General features: G+C 43.9%; 1 protein-coding gene across 1 annotated transcript in view; it reads right to left on the bottom strand.

Annotated features, from left to right (window-relative positions):
• The window catches only part of SLC10A6 (solute carrier family 10 member 6), a 29,498-nt gene extending 5,081 nt beyond the window's left edge, over window positions 1-24,417 (bottom strand). The window contains exons 1-4 of the mRNA XM_075849815.1: window positions 24,056-24,417; window positions 23,689-23,807; window positions 22,482-22,570; window positions 8,955-9,130 (exon numbers count right to left, since the gene is read on the bottom strand). Of these exons, the coding sequence (XP_075705930.1) occupies window positions 8,955-9,130; window positions 22,482-22,570; window positions 23,689-23,807; window positions 24,056-24,417 (746 nt within the window). The remainder of the gene's footprint in view (window positions 1-8,954; window positions 9,131-22,481; window positions 22,571-23,688; window positions 23,808-24,055) is intronic.
• Between the last annotated feature and the right edge of the window lie 1,151 nt (window positions 24,418-25,568).

The following is a 25,568-nucleotide window of genomic DNA, read 5'->3' as shown; positions in this document are numbered from 1 at the left end:
GTCCCTATCCAAATGGACAGAGATGTCAGGGGCAATCTCTAGAAGCAGAATCCCCGGCATAGAGCTATCTGACACGGGATCTGGGCTGGCTTCAGGACAGGGCAAGTGTCGGGGCCCGCTCGGCCGCCGGGTGCTGATGCTCCCTTCGTGACGACATTACTGTCTATATATGTAGTTGACTACGCTATTGATTTAGTCAAAACTATGGACGCTTGCACAACGGAGACAAATGGAAACCATTGGCTACGGATCCATCACCATTGAAATCAATGGTGATGGAAATCGAAACCTATGGTTTCTGTTTGTGTCAGTCAGGTCTCCGTTCTGATGGAATGCTCAGATGGAACGTCAGAACTGAGCCCTGATGCAGATGTGAACGAAGCCTAATCTAGATACTTGCTGCCTCTCTACAAACTATTGCTGCTTATCGGTTTACCAAGCTTGGATTGCTTCCTAAACACGTCTCTGCCTCATGCTATACCTTGCTGATCTTTGTACCTAACCTGGACAGTTACTGGACTACTCCTGCGATTATCACCCTCTTGCCTGATCATTTCAGCTACTGGACTCCGAATCTGCTGCAAACTTTGACAGAATAGTCTGGCCTGAATATGGAGCCTGCTGAAAAACGTATGCATATTCATTTTCTTCAAAAAACCCTTACCACAGCAGAAAGAGACTACATACAGAAAATCTTTGCCTTTATTGTGGGTTTCAGGGTACTATGCTTTTTATTGCTCAAATAAGATCCATAGGACAATTACTGTCCATAGGACAATTTGTTCTGTTTGATTCAAAAATACATAAAATTTCTCCTCTGGCACAGGGCGAAGACAAGTTGTTGGTTCCAAAGTCCTATTTTTATAGTGCCAATACAAATCCGCGCTAAAACATGTGAGTTTCCTTGTTCTGTTATGCTTGACTGGGGTTGGTGAAAATGTCATGGACGTTTTCAACGATGTGATATTATTATCATGAGCAAAGACCAAGACAGCACACGTAGACATGGAAACAGTAGATGGGTCACCCCTATCATCAGGGCTTCTTACTCTTGAGACTACGCAGCTTCGGGTTCTCATCAAGCCTGAACATCAAGAAGTTATTTATTTCCAACTGATGGTTTCTCAAGAGTTTCCAGTTATTTTGGGGATTCCTTGGTACTCATAATCCATCAGTTGGGAAACACGTTGTATGCATTTTCCCTCTGAATGTTGTCAGCTAAATTGTCTGCCTAAACCTATTTCTGCACTACCACAGAACACTTCAATCTCTAAGAAACTCTCTCTTAGAAACTCATTGCTGTCACAATATGGTAATTTCAGGATGTCTGATAAAAAGAATGCAGCTAAGCCTTCTCCACATCATTCATATGATTGCCCAACAGAACTGATACCCAGAACTAAAATACCCTTTGGTCGTATCTACTCTTTCTGAACCAGAAATGAAAGCCCTACAGAAATATTTGGATGAGAATTTGAAAACATTTCCTCATCTGAAGAGAACTAGGATATCGAAAATTCAGAACTGCTAGCAATAAAAAAAATATATATTTTCTAAGTAGATACAGGTTTTGGAGCAAACTACTAATCCTGTAACTATTTACTGATCACAGAAATCTGGAATTTATCCGTGATGTCAAAAGATTATTCTCCAGACCAACTAGATGGAGTTAATTATTTTGTCGATTTATTTTGTGATTATTTATCGACCTAGATGGAAAAAATGGTAGCGAACATCCTGGATAAGATGTCAGCTTTGAGTCCACACAGAAAGACCAGCGCAATTTTATCTGAAAAGAACTTTGTAGGGGCTTCCTATTCAAAAGAGTTCCTGACTCTACTTAAAGGGGTTGTCCGGGCATGAACAACTGATGACCTATCCACAGGATAGGTCATCAGTATGTGCTTGGTGGGAGTCCGACACCCAGACTCCACACCAATCGGCTGACTCTGGGTACCATTTGTCCATGCCGGAAGCAGATGGCTCTAGTCACAGAATAGCGGCTGATCTGCAGTACTGTAACTCTGCTCCCATTCAAGTGAATAGGAGCAGAGTTGCAGCTATGCAGTGTACGTACTCGTCTGCTTCTGGCTCCAAACACTGTATTCCCTGCATAACATCCAGCGCACGGAGCAGCTGATCGGTGTGGGGTCCGGGTGTCTGGTATAGGTCATCAGTTGTCCGTGCCCGGACAACCCCTTTAATAATGGATATGAAAATTACTCATTGCGAGGTCATCCTCCAAGGAATGTCAATCTTAGATTCTGCATGTGATGCCATTGTTTGTATGTACCAGAAACAGCACAACTTGATGTTCTAAAATGAGTCCATGATTCTAAGCTTGCTGGATATAAAAAAAAAAAACTTAAAGGGGTTGTCCAGGCATGGGGGTGGTTTTTCATACTGATGACCTATTCACAGGTTATGTCATCAGTATATGATTGGTGGGGGTCCAACAACCGGACCCCGCACCTATCGGCTGTTTCGGCTGCTTCCGGGTCATGCAGTGGTTGGTGCCTGAAGCAGATGCCTCCGTACACTATATAGCGGCACTGCAGCACTCAGAGAAGCAACACCAAAGAATATGTTCCATTAAACCTGTCTCTCATCTTTTTAAAAAAAATTGTGAGGTATACTGATAGAAGCCATTGCAAGATGGATAGACTGTGGCAATAAAGAGATGTGCATAGCGAGGTAGGTTGTGGTAGTGTGCTTAGAAATTATTCCATTGCGTTTTCACCTACAGCATTGATGCTCTATGAGTGTTTGCTTTGCACATTTATGCCATGTAACAGTAGAATGAAGTGAACAGTGAAATGATAAATTGAACCTGACCTTAAGGGTATGTGCACACTATGAGAGGCTTTTACATCTGAAAAGACAGACTGTTTTCAGGAGAAAACAGCTGCGTCGTTTTAGACGTAAATGCTGCTCCTCGTATTATGCGAGGCGTCTTTGACGCCTGTAATCTTGAGCTGCTCTTCATTGACTTCATTGAAGAACGGCTCAAATTACATTGCAAAGAAGTGTCCTGCACTTCTTTGCCGAGGCAGTCAATTTACGCGTCGTCGTTTGACAGCTGTCAAACGATGACGCGTAAATTACAGGTCGTCTGCACAGTACGTCGGCAAACCCATTCAAATGAATGGGCAGATGTTTGCCGACGTATTGTAGCCCTATTTTCAGATGTAAAACGAGGCATAATACGCCTCGTTTACGTCTGAAAATAGGTCGTGTGAACCCAGCCTATAGGTAAATGCTAATCTAATTGCACATATTAAAGGGGTAGTCTACCCACAGACAACCCCTTTCATATAGGAGCTGCTGTGGTGATCAACTGATAGCTGCAAGTCAGGTTCCCGACTCACCCAGCAAACAGCTGATTTGGAAAGGGGAAGCCTCAGCCAGCCAGACTTGTAGTATTACATGGTGGCCATTCAGGTCATTACAGAGTAGCTCTCTACTGTGGCTCATAATTTCGAGTCCATATACACTATATGGTCAAAAGTATGTGGACAACCCTGATTGAGTTCATGTGTTTCAGCCACACCACTGCAACAGATGCATAAAATCAGGCACACAGTCATGCAATCTCCATAGACAAACATTGGTAGTAGTATGAGTTGTACTTCAGAGCTCAGTGACCCTAAACACTGGCTTTAAACACTGGCTTTAAACATGGCACTGTCGTAAAGTGTCACCTGTGCATGTCATTTTATGAAATTTTTGGTATGTAACGTTCACAGTCGCGGATTGTCGTTCTTACCTGCCCCGCCCCACGGCCGTGGCCATGGATGAGTGAGTGCTGGGTGGCATCTCCCTCCTGAGAGATCCCGGCACTCACTTTCGCATCGCTGCACTGGTTCCCGTAGGGTGCGCGCGCGTCCGGCCTTAAAGGGCCAGTGCACACACATGAGTAAGATCTGTAATTAGCCCATGATCACCCTGGACTACAAAAAGGGCTCTGCCCTTTCACAAATTGCCTGAGCGTTGTTGTGTTTACCCATGTTAGTCTTAGCAAATGGTTCCTTAGTGTTATCCTGTTCCCGTTGTCCCTGTGCCCTGCTACTTGTATCCCGTGCTATATCTGTTCCTGTGCCTTAACCTGTTGGAGTTGTGTTGTGCCACCGGTCACACCTGCTGATATACACCATGTCTGGTGTCTACAAGTTCATCTGTGTCGAGCTGCCATTACTGTATGGACTATTAAAGGTACTATTGTACTAGGACTGCTGTTTGGCCAGCTGCTACTCCGCTATGGCGGTGCGGCCTATTGGGTTCACATACCCACGGATCGTGACCGTATGCTCAGGCCATCGACCACGCTGGTCAACCCAAGACCATGACGACATCACAAGCCATGCAGGCGGTCTTGTCATGACTGAAGGTCTCGCAGGTCTAACTCCTCCTGGCAGTGAACTCCATTGCACAGCGACTGGATGCGCAATCTGCAGCCATCACGGCACCTGTTCCTGTTGCTCCGGCTGTTCCTCCTACTACACCTACTGTAAGTACCGGTGCCGACTCCAGATTTTCGCTGTCACTACCTCCTCGCTTCGACGGAGAAGCGAGTACCTGCAGGGGATTTCTGAACCAGTGCCAGATCCACTTCAGTCTACATGCCAGAGCATTTCCTTCCGATGGCGCAAGGATAGCTTTCATCATCTCTCTCCTTACTGGCAAGGCCCTAGCATGGGTGAATCCTATCTGGGAGCATCAGAGACCCGTGACTTCCAGTATTTCCTACAGACTTTTTGCATGGTATTTGAGGAACCTGGATGGGTTTTGACATCAGCTGCATCTCTGCTGACCCTTCGCCAGGGAGACATCTCCTTGGGCGAGTACGCCATTCAATTTCGCACCCTGGCGGCAGAGCTGTCCTGGAACAACGAGGCCTTGGTGGCTACATTCTGGCAGGGACTGTCTTCCGAGATTAAAGACGAACTTGCCGCTCGTGATCTGCCACCTACCCTGGATGACCTCATTCTTGTTGCCACCCGAATTGACATGAGGATCCGGGAGCGATCCCAAGAGGTTCGTTGGGAGAGAAGATTCCCCAACACTTCTCTGTCTGGTGTATTTCTTCTAAGCATGCACTCAGTTTCAAATTTACAGAGGTGGTTATTCGGTGTGAAATCACAGGGAAAGGAACCCTGACAGGTGATTGGACTGCCTCTGCCCGGCCTGATTGTATCTGAAACCAAGCCGCTGAAGCTCCAAGTTGGAGCCCTTTATACTGATCTTATTTTGTTTCTTTGCCTAAAGCCGTCAATCCTGTCCTACTGGGCCTTCCTTGGCTCCGACTACATGCCCCAGTCCTGGACTGGAATTCCAGAAAGGTCCCACAATGGGGCTCCAAATGTCGCAGCTGCTGTCTGATGCAGATCTATCCTGTCCAGCCTCCTCTGCCTCAGTCAAAAGCAGGATTGCCCCCTCATTTCTCTCATTGCGGATGTCTTCAGCAAGAAGGAGGACTGGTTCCAAATGCGTCCCCTCCCCGTGGACGGGTATACCTTCTCTCCTTGCCAGAGACTGAGTCTATGTTGGTCTATATCAAGGAGAATCTGGAGAAGGGTTTCATACAAAACTCCTCCTCCCCGGCTGGGGCCGGGTTTTTATTTGTCAAGAAAAAAAGATGGATCTCTTCGACCTTGCATTGACTACTGTGGTCTCAATCAAATCACGGTCAAGAACAAATATCCGTTGCCATTAATTTCCAAACTATTTGACCGTATACGAGGAGCCAAGATTTTTTCTAAACTAGACTTGCGTTGGGCTTACAATTTGATCCAGATCCACCAGGGTGACGAATGGAAACAGCATTCAACACTCGAGACGGGCACTATGAATACCTGGTAATGCCCTTCGGTCTGTGTAATGCTCCCGCGGTCTTCCAAGAATTTGTCAATGATATCTTCCAAGATCTCCTCTATGTCTGTGTTGTGGTCTATTTCGATGATATTCAGATTTTTTCTCCAGGTCCGACGGCTCATCGGAGGCATGTCCATCAAGTTCTGCTGCGATTAAGGGAGAATCGTTTGTATGCCAAACTGGAGAAGTGCATTTTTTAGAAGAGCTCTCTACCTTTCCTGGGCTACATCATCTCGGACCAAGGCCTCAAGATGGACCCTGAGAAGGTAAAGTTTGTTCCGGAATGGCCATATCCTCAAGGCTTGAGGTCCATACAGCGTTTTTTGGGATTCGCCAACTTCTACCGGCAGTTTATCCCAAACTTCTCTTCACTGACGGCTCCCATCTCTGCTCTCACCAAAAAAGGTATGAACACCAAGGTGTAGACTCCAGAGGCAGAATCTGCATTCAATAGCCTTAAGAGTGACTTCACGTCAGCCTCAACCCTCCATCATCCTGACGTTTCTCTACAGTTTTCGTTGGAGGTGGACACGTTGCAGGTGCACTTCTGTTCCAGAGAGGTTCCAAAGGGAAGGTAGTGGTATGTGGCTATTGTTCTAGACTTTTTTCTCCCGCAGAGCGCAATTACTCTATTGGGGATCAGGAGTTACTGGCCATCAAATTGGCTCAGCTCACCCCATCCTGATATATACCGAGCACAAGAACCTCACCTATCTCCAGTCGGCCCAATGGCTCAACCCCCGTGAAGCCAGGTGGTCGCTGTTCTTCACCCGGTTCCAATGTGTGCTCCACTACCATCCCGCTGACAAAAATGTGAGGGCCGATGCCCTGTCCAGGTTGTTTGAAACAAAGGACACCGTGGAGTCTCCGCAAAGTGAGACATCATTGACCCGTCCTGTATTATTCCTGTTAATCCTCTGCAAGTTAGAGACATCCCTCTGGGGAGGACTTTTATGCAGTTGGCAGACAGGAGGAGAATCCTTCGCTGGGGGCACAACTCCAAACTGGCTGGGCACGCTGGTGCACGTAAAACCCGAGATCTGATTGCCCATCATTTCTGGTGGCCCACGGTGCCCAAAGATATTGTGGACTGTGTCTCGTGCTGCACTGTGTGTGCTTCCAACAAAGTTGCTCACTCCAAGCCTGCCGGTCTGCTCTAGCCTCTGCCTGTTCCCAATGCTCCCTGGCAGCATATAGCAATGGACTTGGTCACAGCCCTTCCTTCCTCTGCAGGATACAATACGGTCTGGGTGGTGGTGGACCGATTCTCGAAGATGGCTCATTTTATCCCGCTGACCGGTCTACCTTCTGCTTTTCGACAGGCTAACCTCTTCATCCCCATTCTCTTCTAACCCCCCGTTCAGTTCACCTCACCTCGTGGAGAGCCCTATGTAAACTCCTAGACGTGAAGTTGGACTTTTCTTCAGCCTACCATCCCAAGTCCAATGGCCAAGTCGAGAGGATTATCCAAATCTTGGAGAATTATCTTCGCCACTTCATCTTCACGCAGCATGATGACTGGGTACAGCTTCTTCCATGGGCCGAGTTCTCATACAACAACCACACAAGTGAGTCCACCATTTCCACACCATTCTACATTATATACGGCCAACATCCACAAATCCCTCTTCCTGTTGCGGCTACATCCCAGGTACCCGCAGCTGACTCTGCATTTAGAGACTTTCTAAAGGTCTAGCAGCAAACCCGGTCCTCTATTCTGCAGGCAGTCGATCGCATGAAGAGAAAGGTGGATACTAGAAGAAGGGAGCCGCCTCAGTGTCTTCCAGGTACCAAAGTCTGGCTATCCTCTAGGAATATTCGTTTCAAGGTGCCTTCCTACAAGTTTGCTCCCAGGTACCTCGGACCCCTTGAGATACTACAACAAATAAACTCTGTCTCCTATAAGCTTCGGTTGCCTCCTACCCTCAGAATCCCCAACTCCTTTCATGTGTCCTTCCTGAAGCCTGTGGTCCTGATCCGCTATGGTAAGTCCCGTGGTCCCGTAGTGGCTCCCAGCGGTTCATCTGACGTGTTTGAGGTGAAGGAGATCCTGGACTGCAAGAGGGTAGGAGGAAGGACTATTTATTTTGTGGATTGGAGGGGGTTTGGTTCAAACGAGAGGTCGTAGGAGCCAGAGGAGAACCCCAATTAAGAAGTTCCTCTCTCGCTCTTTCCCCAAGAAGAGGGGGCGTAAGTGGGGGGATACTGTAACATCCACAGCTGTGGACCACCGTTCTTACCTGTCCCTGACAGCCGCGGCCATGAACGAGTGATTGCCGGTGGCATCTCCCTCATGAGAGATACCGGCACTCACTTCCGCATCGCTGCACTGGTTCCCGTAGGGTGCAGGCGCGCGCTCTCGCGTTTGGCCTTAAAGGGCCAGTGCACACATATGAGTAAGATTTGTAATTAGCCCATGATCACCCTGGACTATAAAAAGGGCTCTGCCCTTCACTCATTGCCTTAGCGGTGTTGTGTTTACCCATGTTAGTCTTAGCAAATGGTCCCTTAGTGTTATCCTATTCCCGTTGTTCCTGTGCCCTGCTACCTGTATCCCGTGCTATATCTGTGCCTTAACCTGTTGGAGTCATGTTGTGCCACCGGTCACGCCTGCTGATATACACCACGTCTGGTGTCTACAAGTTCATCTGTGCAGAGCCTCCATCACTGTACGGACTTTAAAGGTACTATTGTACTAGGACTGTTGTTTGGCCAGCTGCTACTCCGCTACAGCGGTGCGGCCTAGTCGGTCCACATACCCACGGATCGTGACCGCTAAATCTGCCCCGTTCACTTGTAAATGCTATTATTCTAAAGTGGAAGCATCTAGGAGTAACAACAGCTCAGCCATTCATGTATATAGAGGAATGGCGGTTTGTTCTAATGACAAACATGTGAACCTCATGTATCGAAATTCTTTCGGAGAAATAGTGGCCTGGTTATTTAGAACAACCAACCAAATGTTGCACTGGAAAACTTAAAGCCAATTGGTTGCTACGGGCTACACGGCCACTATTTTCTCTTTGCTTTGATACATGTGGCTTAGAGAGTTATCTAAATAGAACAATATTTAAATAAACAACCTTTGCCAGGGCTGGCGTGTAATTACTGCTAAGCAGAAGCCTAAAACATAGCCAAGTAGAGGATAGATGATGCCAATTGTCAGGATGGAGATGTCTGTGTTCCAAGAGCCTTTGTATAGCAGTGAACTAGCTATACCAATCACAAGCATTAGGAGTCCTCCAATAATTGAGCCAGCCTAGTAAAAGACAAAAACACATTTATATCGTTATCACCACTTGAGTCCTGTAAGTAATCTCTCCTCTATAAGGATCGCACATGCTACCTCCCCTAGCCCTTTGACCAACCACCCCCCAACAGTAACCACACAACTCAACGTCTTTGTCAAACAATGTACAGTGATATGGGAAGTCCGACCAATCACGACACCACTCTCTATGAGCTGGGGCACACCTGCCCCCAGCCCTACTACCGCAAGACAGTCCGTTCCAGGCCTGCTATCGGTCGGTCCACTGGGCAGCCGTCAGCCGTCCCAGCTGGCCTTCGTAGGTACCCGGGCCGTTATCTTACCTGGGAACCTGCCGTATGGCTCATGTTCCCCCACTAGCAAGGTTGCCCTGCCATATGGCTTTCACACTGTGGCCAACCAAATCAATCCGCCCTTCTCAGAGCGTAGTGTCGTGATCCGCCTTACAAAGGATTATAACAATAACATTCAACAGGGATTGCTCTCCTCCAGAAAACTGACCAGCCTCTTACCTGGCCGCCCCTTATCTACCTCTCTTCCCCGCCCCCTTTACCTGGCCAGTTAATCGTTGGGCGGGCTTTTCGAGCCAAAACGCCCCTTTTCACCACAGGTGGGCTCCCTACCAAGCCCACCTTAGCAATGTCGGCGCCGCAAACCATGTGGCCACCGCCATTTTGAACCCCTTAAGGGTGGCTAAGTTACACAAATAGCGTCCCTTATGCCTCCTTGCACGGATTTAGCCCTGAGCTCTTGCTCTTTCTTGTTGGTGTCTCTCTTCTTAGTCCCCTCCTGTTGTTCATTTACATCTATAGTCTCAGGTAGCTGGTTACTGGTAGGCTAACAATACATAAGTCTATGTTTACATGGTGAGGATATGCAGTAGGCAAATCTTCCATGAGTATAATTCACTAGGGATGTCACAATACCGGAATTTGGACTTCGATACCGATACTTCGTTTAGTATTGCGATTTCGATACCAATTCGATACTTTGCCAACAGTAATAATAAAAAAAAAAGTTCTTCCATTTTCTGATGTGTGGCGTGTGGTGCGATGATGAATTTAACCTCCACGTGCCTCACATTAATAGTAATTAACCCCATCATGTTTCTCAGTCATAATGGGTTAATGTGTAAGGGACATGATGGGGTTAATTACTATTAATGTGAGGCACTTGGAGGTTAAATTCATCACACCTTGTGCCCCACAATAAGTGATAGAAAGCAGTTTTTATTTTATTTTTTTACAGCGTACACATCTTAAATGATGCAAAAAAAATTGTTGTTCAGGTTATTACGGCCACGCCAATACTGAATGTGTATATTTTATGTCAGTAGTAAAAAGAAAATAAGTCAGCACTGCTGCAATAAATAGTCCTCCGGATGTTTGGCAGGTCACTGCCAAGGTAGTATACACACTGTTCTGTTGTGTGTCAAGGGAGGTGAGGGCTCAGCAAGAAAAGTTCATTTGTAACACAATAATGTATATTTTATGTATTGAGACTTATTTTAATGTTTATTGTAAAAAAGGTGTATGTGTATTTTTTATTTTATTTAACATTACTTTATTTTTTAAACTTTAATGTACTGACATCTATCTATATACCAGTACATTAGCTTGTGTACTGATAGTACACAGGCAGCTGTTAGGACATACCTAAGTATGCCCTAACAACAGGAAATATAGTAAGACAGCCCTGGGGTCCTTCAATGGACCTTAGGCTGTCTGCCCATATGTGGTATGTCCCTCAATTGCGTCACTGTGACGCGATCCAAGGGGCATCCCTCCTCATTTTCCCCTGAATGCTGCAGTCCGCTGTGATCGCAGCATTCACGGGAATAACGGCGGAGATGAGAGGTTTTTCTGATCTCCGCCAGCGGGGCTGCAGCTGTGTAATACAGCCGTTGACAGGAAGTGCGTGCGCGGTCAGCATGAGGTGATGCGGCCGGCGCTGCACTAATGAGCGGCGGTTCAGGCACTGAAGACAGAACATGGGGGTGTTTTGTAGTGCACCTGCCATGTTCTGTCTTCACTGCCGCCGCTCATTAGTGCAGCGCCGGCCGCATCACCTCATCCTGACTCCGCGCACTTGTTATCAGGACTCCGGAGCGGGGCAATGACTGAATTACACAGCCGCAGCCCCGTTCTCATACATTCATGTGTTAGAATACTGAGCTGTGCGCCCGCACAGCCAAGTATCAAAATACATGAAATAACGGTATCAAACCGTTTGGGGATGCACAGTATCGAAACAGTATCGAATTTTCGATGCATCGTGCATCCCTATAGTTCACTGCAGAAAACTACAGCTGAAACTTCAATTTCTGCCATGGATTGGCATGCAAATTTGCATATAAATCAGCACCATTGCGGTTCGCAGCCCTGCTGTAATTCCGCACTGATTTTTTTTCCTCAGAGCATGTGAATGGGGCATACAATACCCGATTCAAGTGCATTGCTGTCAAAATTGTTGAACCCACTAAATCCTAAAAGAATCCCCAATGTCTCCTTATCCAGGGGCGTAGCTAGGGGGGGGGCAGACGGGGCATGTGCCCCGGGCGCAACTTAGAGGGGGGCGCCAGCGCCACCTCCTCCTGCACTATAATTGTACCTGTGTCCATAGGACACAGGTACAATTAGAAGCAATGAATGACCGGGCACGTTCCGTGACCGGCTATTCAGCGCTTTTGTACCAGTGAAGCGACTGGTACCTTTTGTACCACTGAAGCTTCCATCGATGAAAGGCGCTGATTGACAGGGAAAGTCATCCTGCCCAGCCAATCAGCGCCTTTCATAGACGCTTCGTTCAACCCGCAGGAGACCTGCACAGAAGAGAGCAGGTCTCCATTGCTGCCGGACGGCGTGGGAATGGGATTAAGGTGAGTTTGAATAGTTTCTTTTTTTTTTTAATTGTAATAAAAAAGTGTGTGGCTGTATCTACTGGGGGGCTTTATCTACAGGGGGGGGACATTGTCTACACGGGGGGGGGCCTTTATCTACAAGGGGGACTTTATCTACGGGGGGCTTTATCTACACGCAGGGGGCTTTATCTACGGGGGTGTCTATCTACAGGGGGTTCTATATACTGGAGTGGGCTATCTATGGAGCAGTATATACAGGGGTTGGCTATAGCTACAGGGGGGCTATATACAGGGGTGGGCGATCTATGGAGCACTATATACAGGGGTGGGCTATATCTACAGGGGGCTATGTAGCCCCCCTGTAGATATAGCCCACCCCTGTATATAGTGCTCCATAGATAGCCCACCCCTGTATATAGCCCCTCTGTAGATATAGCCCACCCCTTAGAGGAGTTGTCTGGCGCCTTTCACTTTCGCACAATCTGACATCGAGCGTGGAGAGACTCTACAGGTGTCGTGCATGAGTCCCTTTAATAAGAATGAATTAACTGTCCCTCCCGACTTCAAGCAGCTTCTCTCCATGCTCGATGTCAGGCGCCGTACACCCCCTTTAAATCTCTCTCTGGTCTTTAACTTATTTTCTTACTTTTCCTTTCTACTTTTATGCCAACTTTGTCAATATGGAAACAGAATTTATTGACATGTCTCTTTATTCTTTGGACATTCTGTTGCTATTGTGTTTATATCAGTATTCTGAGCTATAGACATATACTAGTGTTCAAAAAAATAGCGCAAAATCTTTATAATAACTTTTATTTGCCTAAATGCAAATGCATTAGAAATACTTCACATTTAATTCCAAATCAAAACAATAACAAAATGTATCCAGTTTGTGTTAATCCTTTAAAGAAAGTAAAGAAAAAGGAATATTAGGCTGTTGAAAGGAAATAGCAGTGCCAGCATTTTTCTTTAAAAACTCAAAAATGTAATCTATAAACTGAAAAAATGTTTCAGATTTGACTTTACTGAACTAATAACCATTGTTTCTGAGAACTTCTTGACATCTGTGTTGCATGGAGTCGACCAACTTCTGGCACCTCTGAACAGGTATTCTAGTCCAGGAAGATTGGACGACATTCCACAGTTCTTCATTTTTGAGTTTTACCTCATAAACTGCATTTTTTATGTCACCCCACAAGTTCTCTATGGGATTGAGGTCAGGGGATTGGGCTGGCCACTCCATTACCTCAGTCCTTTTTGTCAGTAACCAAGATGTTGTTCGCTTATGGATGTGTTTTGGATCATAGACGTGTTGAGACACCCAATTCAAGGTCATTTCTTTTTTGGCATAGGGCAACATGATCTCCAAGTATTTTGATATATTCAAACTGATCCATAATCCCTTGTATACGAAAAATAGGCCCAGCACCATGGTATGAGGAACAGCCCCATATCATGATTTTTGCAGCACCATGCTTTACTGCCTTCACAGTGTACTGTGGCTTGCATTCAGTAATCTGGGGTCGTCTGACATACTGTCTGCTGCGACTAGACCCAAAAAGACCAATTTTGCTTTCATCAGTCCACAAACATTGCAACATTTGTCTTTGGGCTAGTCAATGTGTTCTTCGGCAAATTTTAACCTATTCAGGACATTTTTTCAACAACGGGACGTTCTTGCTAGTAACTTGGCTTCACTTAATCGTCTTCTGATTGTAGCAGTTCTCACTGGTAACTTCGGATCTTGTTTGATCTTTCTGGAGGTGATCATTGGCTGAGCCTTTGTCATTTTGGCTATTCTTCGAACCATTCCAACAGTAGTTTCCAGTTTCCTTCCGCGTCTCTTAGGTTTTGGTGGCCTCTTCAAGGCATTTGAGACAATTTCAGCTGAGCAGCCTATAATTTGCTGCAATTCTCTATATGTTTTTCTCTCTCCAATCAACTTTTTAATCAAAGAAGAATGCATGGAACGACTTATTTTCTCCAGTATTTCATTAGGAAATGCTCTATAACCAACATGTGCAACATTTGCCACCCTCCTACCTTAAATAAGGTTCAAAATTGACACCTGTTATTCCACAGAATGAATGACTTCACTAATTCAACCCCTTAGTGACCAGCCTATTTTAGGCCTTAAAGAGACTCTGTCACCACATTATAAGTGCCCTGTCCCCTATATAAGGAGATCGGCGCTGTAATGTAGGTGACAGTAATGCTTTTTATTTTAAAAAAAACGATCTATTTTCACAACGTTAGGAGCGATTTAAGTTGATGCTAATGAGCTTTCTTAATGCCCAAGTGGGCGTACTTTTACTTTCGACCAAGTGGGCGTTGTACAGAGGAGTGCATGATGCTGACCAATCGGCATCATGCACTCCTCTCCATTCATTTACACTGCACTAGCGATATAGTTATATCACTATGTGCAGCCTCATACACAAACACTAACATTACTACAGTGTCCTGATAATGAATACACATGACCATCCAGCCTGGACATCATGTGTACTCAGAATCCTGACACTTCTGATTCTTTTTTTCTGAGATTCCGGCAAGTGAAATCAAATCTCGTTTAGCTCCGTGATCTCGCGAGATTTCGTATCCGTTGCTGGAATCTCACAAAAAAGAGTCAGAAGTGTCAGGATTCTGAGTACACATGACGTCCAGGCTGGATGGTCATGTGTATTCATTATCAGGACACTGTAGTAATGTTAGGGTTTGTGTATGAGGATGCACATAGTGATATAACTATATCGCTAGTGCAGTGTAAATGAATGGAGAGGAGAGCATGATGCCGATTGGTCAGCGTCATGCACTCCTCTGTACAACGCCCACTTGGTCGAAAGTAAAAGTACGCCCACTTGGGCATTAAGAAAGCTCATTAGCATAAACTTAAATCGCTCCTAACTTTGTGAAAAAAGATTGTTTTTTAAAATAAAAAGCATTACTGTCACCTACATTACAGCGCCGATCTACTTATGTAGGGGACAGGGCACTTATAATGTGGTGACAGAGTCTCTTTAAAGAGGCTCTGTCACCACATTATAAGTGCCCTATCTACTACATTGTGTGATTGGCGCTGTAATGTAGGTGACAGCAGTGGTTTTTATTTAGAAAAATTATCAATTTTGATCAAATTATGACTTATTTTAGATTTATGCTAATGACTTTCTTAACCCCTTCCCGCTCCTTGACGTACTATTACGTCATGGCAGCTGTATCGTTCGCGCTCCATGCCGTAATAGTACGTCTCGGGAGTAACGGCCGTTTCGGCCGTCCTCCCGACACATAAAGGAGCTGTGACGCTGCTGTCTTGTTCAGCAGCTGTCACAGCTCCTACAGCGGGGACCGATCGCTGTGTCCCCGCTGATTAACCTCTTAAAAGCCGCGTTCTATAGAGATCGCGGCTTTTTAGGGGTTAAGCTGCCATCGCCGGCCTGCTACGCGATAGCGGCCGGCGATGGTGACTATGGCAACCGGACACCAAACAATGGCGTCCGGCTATGCCATAGACGGAAGCCTAGTGGGTCCTGACAACGTCAGGACCCACTATGCTTGCTGTCAGTGAGTAGCTGACAGTTCTAATACACTGCACTACGCATGTAGTGCAGTGTATTAGAATAGCGATCAGGGCATCCTGCCCTCATGTCCCCTAGTGGGACAAAGTAATAAAGTAAAAAAAAAGTTAAAAAAAGATGTGTAAAAATAAGAAAATAAAAGATTTAAAAGTAATAAAAGTAAAAATCCCCCCTTTTCCCTTATCAGTCCTTTATTATTAATAAAAATATATAAACAAACAAATAAACTATACATAATTGGTATCGCCGCGTCCGTAACGGCCTGAACTACAAAATTATTTAATTATTTATCCCGCACGGTGAACGCCGTAAAATAAAATAATAATAAACCGAACCACAATCACAATTCTTTGGTCACTTCACCTCGCAAAAAATGGAATAAAAAGAGATCAAAAAGTCGCATGTACCTAAAAATGGTGCTGATCGAAACTACAGTTCGTTACGCAAAAAATAAGTCCTCGCACGGCTTTATTGATTGAAAAATAAAACAGTTATGGCTCTTAGAATAAGGTAACACAAAAAGTGAATGATTGTTTACAAAACGTATTTTATTGTGCAAACGCCATAAGACATAAAAAAAAACTATAAACATCTGGTATCGCCGTAATCGTATCACCCCGCAGAATAAAGTGAATAAGTCATTTATAGCGCACGGTGAACGCTGTAAAAAAAAAACGAAAAAAAAAAAACAATAGTACAATTGCTGTTTTTTAGTCACCACGCCAACTAAAAATAGAATAAAAACTGATCAAAAAGCCGCATGCACCCCAAGAAAACTACAATGGATTCCTCAAGGGGTCTAGTTTCCAAATTGGGGTCACTTTTGGGGGGTTCCCAATGTTTTGGCACCACAAGACCTCTTCAAACCGGACATGGTGCCTAATAAAAAAGAGGCTTCAAAATCCACTAGGTGCTCCTTTGCTTCTGAGGCCGGTGCTTCAGTCCATTACCACACTAGGGCCACATGTGGGATATTTCTCAAAACTGCGGAATCTGGGCAATAAATATTAAGTTGCGTTTCACTGATAAATCCTTTTGTGTTATAAAAAAAATGGTATAAAGAGGATTTTCTGACAAAAAAAATATGTAAATTTCACCTCTACTTTGCTCTAAATTTTTGTGAAACACCTAAAGGGTTCATAAACTTTCTACATGCTGTTGTGAATACTTTGAGGGGTCTAGTTTCTAAAATCGGGTATTTGATAGGGGTTTCTAATATATGGGCCCCTCAAAGCAACTTCAGAACTGAACTGGAACCTAAAAAAATAAATAAATGAGGCAATACTTCGCTTCTTACATTATACTGATAATGAGCCGTGCCCACCCCGAGATGACCCCAGTTTTGACCGTTTGTATAAACGGAGACCCCTATTAGACCGTTCCAGTGCCCGGTTTTCCCCAGCATACACCCCCGAGAAGTGTATTTCTATTGATGAGTCCCTGGTACATTTTAAAGGGAGGGTTCAATTCCGCGATTACCTGCCGGGTAAGAGGGCAAGGTATGGCGTGAAGATGTATAAGCTGTGAGAGTGCATCAGGGTATACCTACAGGTTTAGGATATATGAAGGAAAGGCCACCCCCAAACCAGACTGCATCCTGGACTACAATAGGTACATGGGAGGGATGGACTTGTAAGATCAAGCCCTGAAGCCCTACAGCGCCATGCGGTGTGGTATAAGAAGCTGGCCGGGCACATCATACAGATGGCATTGTACAATGCATACATGCTACGTCGATGTGCAGGCCAGACGGGAACTTTCCTGGAATTTCAAGAGGTGATTATCAAGAACCTAATCTTTAGGGACCAAGAAGGGGGGGCACCCAGTACTTCTGGAAGTGAGCCCACACGCATCGTACCAGGGCAACACTTTCCAGGTGAAGTTCCCCAAACTGGCAAGAAGGGAAAAAGTCAAAAGAGGTGCAAAGTCTGCTATAAGAGGGCGATAATGGATGACACAATATATCAATGTGACACGTGTCCCGAATAACCAGAGCTCTGTATGAAAGTGTTTTAAAATTTATCATACATCCCTTGGTTTATAATTTACCCCAATTTTACTTACCCTGATGCACTCCACACAGCTTATCCCCCCTCGTCTTTCCCCTCTGGGCCCTGCTGTGTGTCCAGGCAGCTGATAACAGCCACATGTAGGGTATTGCCTTACCCGGGAGAACCCACATTACAGTTTATGGGGTGTAGGTCTCCGGTCAAAATGCTCACTACACCTCTAGATGAATGCCTTAAGGGTGTAGTTTTTAAAACGGGGTCACTTCTTGCGGGTTTCAACTGTACTGGTACCTCAGGGGCTTCTGCATACATGACTTCGCACTAGAAAATCCCCAGTAGGCCAAATGGTGGTCCTTTCCTTCTGAGCCCTCCCATGGGCCCAAACGGCAGTTTATCACAACAAATGGGTTACTCAGAACAAATTGCGCAACAGAATGAGGTATTTTGTTTCTTGTGAAAATAAGAAATTTTCAGCCAAAACTACATATTATTTGAAAAAAAAAATTTTGTTTTCATTCCCAGCCCAATTCAAATAAGTTCTGTGAAAAAACTATGGGGTCAAAATGGTCACAACACCCATAAATGAATTCCTTGAGGGGTGTAGTTTCCAAAATGGGGTCATTTGTGGTGGGTTTCTATTGCTTTGATACCTCTGGGGCTCTGCAAATGCGACATGGCACCCAAAAACTAATCCAGCAAAATCTGTACTCCAAAGAACACACAGCGCTCCTTTCCTTCTGAGCCCTCCCATGGGCCCAAATGGCAGTTTATCACCACAAATGGGGTATTGCCGCACTCAGGACAAATTGGGCAACAAAATGGAGTATTTTATTTCTTGTGAAAATAAGAATTTTTGAGCTAAAATGACATATTATTGGAAAAAATATATTTTTTTTTAATTCCCAGCCCAATTCAAATAAGTTCTGTGAAGAAACTATGGAGTCTAAATGGTCACATTACCCATAAATGAATTCCTTGAGGGGTGTAGTTTCCAAAATGGGATCACTTCTGGTGGGTTTCCATTGCTTTGATACTTCTGGGGCTCTGCAAATGCGACATGGCACCTGAAAACCAAACCAGCAAAATCTGTACTCCAAAGAACACACAGCGCTCCTTCCCTTCTGAGGCCTCCCATGGGCCCAAACGGCAGTTTATTGCCACAAATGGGGTATTGATGCACTCAGGAGAAATTGGGCAACAAAATTGAGTATTTTGTTCCCTGTGAAAATAAGAAATTTTGGTAAAAAATTACATCTTATTGGAAAAAATTTCATTTTTTTAATGTCACAGCCCAATTGAAATAGGTGCTGTGAAAAAACTGTGCAGTCAAAATGCTAACAACAACCATAAATGAATTCCTTGAGGGGTGTAGTTTCCAAAATGGGGTCACTTTTGGTGGGTTTCCATTGCTTTGATACCTCTGAGGCTCTGCAAATGCGACATGGCACCCGAAAACCAATCCAACAAAATCTGGACTCCAACAAACATATAGCGCTCCTTTCCTTCTGAGCCTTCCCATGGGCCCAAACGGCAGTTTATCACCACAAATGGGGTATTGCCACACTAAGGACAAATTGGGCAACAAAATGGGGTATTTTGTTCCCTGTGAAAATAAGAAATTTTGATCACAAATTACATTTTATTGGAAAAAATGACATTTTTTTCATTTCAGAGCCCAATTCAAATACGTGCTGTGAAAAAACTGTGCGGTCAAAATGGTAACAACAACCCTAAATGAATTCCTTGAGGGGTGTAGTTTCCAAAATGGGGTCACTATTGGGGGATTCCTACTGTTTTGACACCTCAACACCTCTTCAAACCTGGCATGCTGCCTAAAATATATTCTAATAAAAAAGAAGACTCAAAATGCACTAGGTGCTTCTTTGCTTCTAGGGCTTGTGTTTTAGTCCACGAGCGCAGTAGGGCCACATGTGGGACATTTCTAAAAACTGCAGAATCTGGACAATACATATTTAGTAGTGTTTCTCTGGTAAAACCTTCTGTGTTACAGAAAAAAAAATGAATAAAATTGAAATTCAGCAAGAAAAATGAAATTTGCAAATTTCACCTCCACTTTGCTTTAATTCCTGTGAAATGCCTGAAGGGTTAAAAAACTTTCTAACTGCTGTTTTGAATACTTTGAGGGGTCTAGTTTTTAAAATGGGGTGTTTTATCAGGGTTTCTAATACATAGGCCCCACAAAGCCACTTCAGAACTCAAGAGGTACCTTAAAAAAAAGGCTTTTGAAATTTTCTTAAAAATATGAGAAATTGCTGTTTATGTTCTAAGTCTTGTAACGTCCAAGAAAAATAAAAGAATGTTCAAAAAACGATGCCAATCTAAAGTAGACATATGGGAAATGTGAACTAGTAACTATTTTGGGTGGTATAACCGTCTGTTTTACAAGCAGATGCATTTAAATTCTGAAAAATGCAATTTTTTCAAAATTTTCTCTAAATTTTGCAATTTTTCACCAATAAACACTGAATATATCGACCAAATTTTACCACGAACATGAAGCCCAATGTGTCACGAGAAAACAATCTCAGAATCGCTTGGGTAGGTTTAAGCATTCCCACGTTATTACCACATAAAGTGAAATATGTCAGATTTGAAAAATGGGCTCTGAGCCTTAAGGCCAAAACTAGGCTGCGTCCTTAAGGGGTTAATGCCCAACTGGGTGTGTTTTTACTTTTTGACCAAGTGGGCGTTGTAAAGAGAAGTGTATGACGCTGACCAATCAGAGTCATACACTTCTCTCCATTCATGTACTCAGCAACGCTTGCTGTCACATACACCCACATTAACGTTACTGAAGTGTCTTGAGAGTAAATAGACATCACCTCCAGCCAGGACGCGATGTCTATTAACACTCCCACACAGGAAAAGATTCCAAATTATTTGCTATGTAGAAATATCACTTCTACCAAAAACATTGAATTATCTGGTTAATGATGTTGGACTGATATTTTTTTTAACGCTACCATAAATAATTTAGAAACTTTATCATTTCCTTTGGTTTTCTAATGTGTCCATAAAAAATTTTGGCTGTTTTGGATAAGTTGTCCAGAAAGAAGAAAAAATCAGGTTGGCAAATCAGTTCAACAGATTGTCTGTCAGTCTGTTGTTTATTGGTGGTTATTTGCAATAAATAAATAACATGAAAAGGCCTCTCAAACAACATTTCTCTTATGTATATGGCAAGCTTTAAGCAAACCATACACACAACATTTTTTACCGCTGACTTGGCATGGCTGAACATGCATGTTAATTTCTGCTGCTTCCCTGAATGTGCGCAATGTACGCAGTCCCGATGCTGCTATGTAGAAATTCTAATAGCAGCATGAGGATTCCAAACAACGTGTACAAGCAGTGATCTGTCGTGGCAACCCCCCTCTACCTCCCAAGTGTTTGCTTGTTTTCCCCAGTTCAATTTGAATACAGCATTTTCATCCCCCAATTTATCTCCCAGTTCATCCCCTAGTGCATCCTTACTGTCTCAGCCCTCTGTCTTCCTCATCTCCGTCCCCAAGCGCTGTGTGTCTGAACTGGTAATCACTATGAAGCGCTGTGCCATGGAAAGGGAAACAGCTCTAGGGCTCTATGACCTGGAGCCGCCCCGTTGAAAAGATAAGCAATTAACAGAGATGGTCGGGCCAGAACTTTGTGCGCATGTGCAAGCACGGCCCGCTCCCGGCACTCCTTCCAGGTTTACTGAGACTCGGGGAGAGTGGTGGAACTGTGCAGGCGCAGTAGCGGCTGCTAAACAGCGGTGTTGGTCGAATCCATAGCACTGACCCCCTAAACAAATCGCAAGGCATGGGGTGGACTCAATCAAATATCTAGAAAACGCTGCACTACAGAAAATTAAAGGTATTTACAAACATTAATATATCTAAGAAAGGGAACTGTTGGGTATTGAAGTATTAGTTTGGGTTCTCCAGGACTTTATACTGATGGCCTTACCTTAGGATAGGTCATTAATATAAGATCGGTGGGGTCCAACTTCTGGCACCCCGCCGATAAGCTGACTGATGGGGTCGTTGCCTCTGCCTTTTCTCAATTAACAGGCACAGCACCAATATTTCTGCAGCAGCTGTGCCTGGGATTGCAGTTCTGGTCCTATTTAAGTGAATGGGACTGAACTGCAATCACAGGCACAACTGGTACGGAAGTGTACAGCACTGTGCCTGGTAAACCCTTCAGTCAGCTGATCGGCAGGGGTGCCAGGAGTTGGACCCCCATCGATCTTATATTAATGACCTATCAAAGAATAGGCAATCAGTATAAAAGTCCTGGAAAACTGCTTTAATTTAACAACAGCAGGGCCAGCTGTGGCCAGCTTACTTTTGGGGGACACTTGTGCCATTATTTATTGAACTAACACTATTATATGTTATTTATTTGGTACTATTATTTTTAGTTGCAGTACTATTCATTTCTAGCTCTTTGCTAGAGGGCAATCCCTCTGTGGAGATTATTTTTTAATTCATAGTCATGGACATGGATCTTTCAGACACAAATCTAGAAAAGATTGTGCTATATATCTTATTGACTAAGGCTGGCCATAAAGTTTAGATAGCTCGGCCTACAGCAATTCCTAAGCAACTCCCCCCTCCCCCCGCTACACGTTCTCGCTCAAGCGTGCATATGTTTTCAATGGGGTGAAGAGAAAGCTGCTGCCAAAGTCTTCTGGCAGCGACTTATCTCTTTACAAAAAAATATATTGTGCATGTTAAATTTCAACAACCCAGTCCTTCTCTCCCTGACATCTGCCTTCAGGGGAGAGTCAGGACGCCGCTATACATATTAGATGGTCGGGTGGTCCCGCTTAAATCAGCAGGTTTCAGCCTACATACATCTGATGTGTATGGCACCCTTAACTGCGTACTCACCTTTGAAATGAGCTTTGCTCTTCTTGGCCATTTGTAATTAACATACACCCCAACTCCAACAGGCAGTACTACACTTAAAAGTGCCATACCTACAAAAAAGTAGAGTAATTGGTGTTAAATACATCTCTTGATACTCAAGAAAACAAATAAAGCTAGGTGATGTGGGTTTTCAATTATGAAGGATAACAAAACGGAATACTTTCACACAATTTTAGCTTTCCACTAGTGTACAGAATGAGGTTATGGGAATAAAACTCCCCCATTTTAGCACTGACACAGTCATGGAATGCACAACTTCCGTACCTGCTATCCACTGGCGGGACTATAGCTCACTACTAAAGCTTTATAGATTATTTTCACCCAAAATTAAAAGTTGCCCATACATTAATAAATGAACATAGTTAACAAACTTTGATAATGATGTTTATTTAAAACAAAGTCTAAATTTAGAGAAGCTGCTTGAAAGATGGCAACCATTAATACTGCATGTCCTGTTTAAAAATGTGCCCGCTGAATAGAAGAATGCCAATATCGCTGTAAATAGATAAACATAATCACTGAACTCTGACTGCTGTTCTAACGTCTGAATTACTAATATGTGGCAAATTTTACATTTTAATTGGAGACCCTCTTTAAATAATTGGAAAGCAAGGTAAATCTAATCTGGCTGATGTGAAATTTAGCTTTTTTCATTCAGCTGTTATTGGGTCACCGTAAATATCCCTATTATAGGGGCACTGTGGCACCTTTCCCACAACAGTAGGTACACTGTGTGCAAATGTCTGTATATTTATCCATCCTTATGTGCCAGTCTATGCCCATGGTGGGACAAACAGGGGTTTCAGACAGTGCTTCACAGAGTGTGGTTCCTGAAGTTTAGCAAGCTGTGGGATGGACACTCATTCATTTATTCGCCCTCTGTCACACCCCTCACCCATTAATCCCTATATTCTCATTTATAATACATACTCCATATCTTTTTAAAAATGTAATGGCAGAGCATTCTTTTTTTAATCTATAGATTGTTCTTCTTCCCTCAGTGTTGCCCTAGGAGGCACCTACTCTGGCTACAACTCATTCTGACACTATCAATGTCCATGAATCCTTATTATTTAAAGATTAGGGGGAAAAAAACATAGTGTTCGGTTACTGTTGGATAACCGATAACATAGTTGTGTCTAGAAAATATTAGGCATAAGACCATTACCTATTTTATCGTATGGTATTGTTATGCTTTTTGCCAGTTCCCAGGAGCGAGAGTATATGAAAAGACACAGGGGCATCATACCCATAGCAAGCATGGTTGAACAGGAGGTCATACTGAGGCTGAAAGAGAACAAGCAGTGTTCACCAACAACCACAAGGTTTATCACAAAAATTTGTTTGCTTGAACATTTGAGACATTTTAGTGATAATATAACAGTACAGTAAAACTTCTCCAACAGACCATCTTCTTTTCAATACAATTTTGAGTGGTCGTCTCAAAGAGATTTCACTGTACTATAATATATAATAATAACCATAACTATAAATCAATAGCATCCTTTGTAATATAAACATGTAAATAAATATACCTGAGATCCATGTCTCCATCTACCCATAGGGTGATAATATTAGAGATGACACCACCAGGACAACATCCCATAATCAATATAGCAACAGCTTGCGTTGGTTTTACAGAAAAGCCTGTAGCTAGCAGATAGGCTATCAGAGGCATAAGTCCAAACTGGCACACTAGTCCTATGGCAATTCCCCATGGTCGTTTAAAATGAGACCACAATTTAGCAGCCTCGACGGTGCATCCTAAGGAAAACACAACCAAAGCCAACATTACAGAGAGGATGGTACTGAATATTGTTGACAAAGTTCCGTGGTCATTGAAGTCCGCGATGGTTTCATTCACGCACACTGTTATATTTGTGCAGTTACTGGACATGCTGCGCACAGTACAAATATTGCAGGCAAAAGTTAATAGGATAAGGCAGGGTCATAAATATATCAGTTTTATAACTCAGTAGGTTTGAGAGAGAACGCCCACTGGATAGAATTTAGCAGCCTGTAAAAAATGTGGAATGCTAATCCTGCAAGCTAAGCAAGCAAGGTAATCTTATTGTAATGAATTCAAGCCAGCCCAAAGATACATTCCAGAATTAGCCACTAATACTAAGGAAATTATTGTAAACCGTACTATAAATTGCATGGATGTGACAAGGGGTGTACATGAAATTCATAGGGGCCCATAGCAAAATTCAGAAATGGACCCCACCCCAAAAGTGTATATTCTATTTATCTATCTATCTATCTATCTATCTATCTATCTATCTATCTATCTATCTATCTATCTATCTATCTATCTATCTATCTATCTATCTATCATCTGCATGTATATGAATTTGTGTATGTGTATATATATCAGACCTCCCAACCGTCCCGAATCCGGCGGGACAGTCCCGGTTTTTGACTGCTGTCCCGCCGTCCCGGCAGTCTGAGCAATGTCCCGCCCTGCCCCCGACTCTCCCTGTTGCCAGCCACGCCCCCCTGCAACGACGCTGCCTGCACAGCAGTCTGCTTGGAGCAAGAGAACAGCGTGCAGCAGACACACTGAAGCGGAACGCTGGAGAGGAGAAGAACGAAGCCACAGGACAGGGGTGACTGGTGAGTACACAGATTAAAACTATTTAGTGCCTGGGAACACTAGCATTTCTAAAATCATAAAATAAATTACATTATTTTATGGTTTTATAAAATCTTGTGTCTCCAGGCACATTCTTATTGCAGCTCCCGCCCCCCCCCTCGTGCCCCTCCCCCTCTCTGGACTGCTGTAACTTCTGGCAGGAGAGGGAGAATAGTGGTAATAAAAAATACCAACACTTCTCCATTAAACATCTGTCTGTCTATCTATCTATCTATCTATCTATCTATCTATCTATCTATCTATCTATCTATCTATCTATCTATCTGTCAGGATTCTGTTGTTGTACTGCAAAATTACCACTAGTGGCTGCTGTTTTACACTTTGAAGAATTGTGCTGCACCTTTACTCCTTACCACTGGAGGCTGCTGTTTTGCCCTTAAACTTGCCCTTAA

This window comes from Rhinoderma darwinii, chromosome 1 (genome assembly GCF_050947455.1).
Source record: "Rhinoderma darwinii isolate aRhiDar2 chromosome 1, aRhiDar2.hap1, whole genome shotgun sequence".
In the NCBI taxonomy this organism is placed as follows: domain Eukaryota; kingdom Metazoa; phylum Chordata; class Amphibia; order Anura; family Rhinodermatidae; genus Rhinoderma; species Rhinoderma darwinii.
Note: the sequence above shows the minus strand (reverse complement) of the source record. Positions and strands in the feature narration are given on the sequence as shown.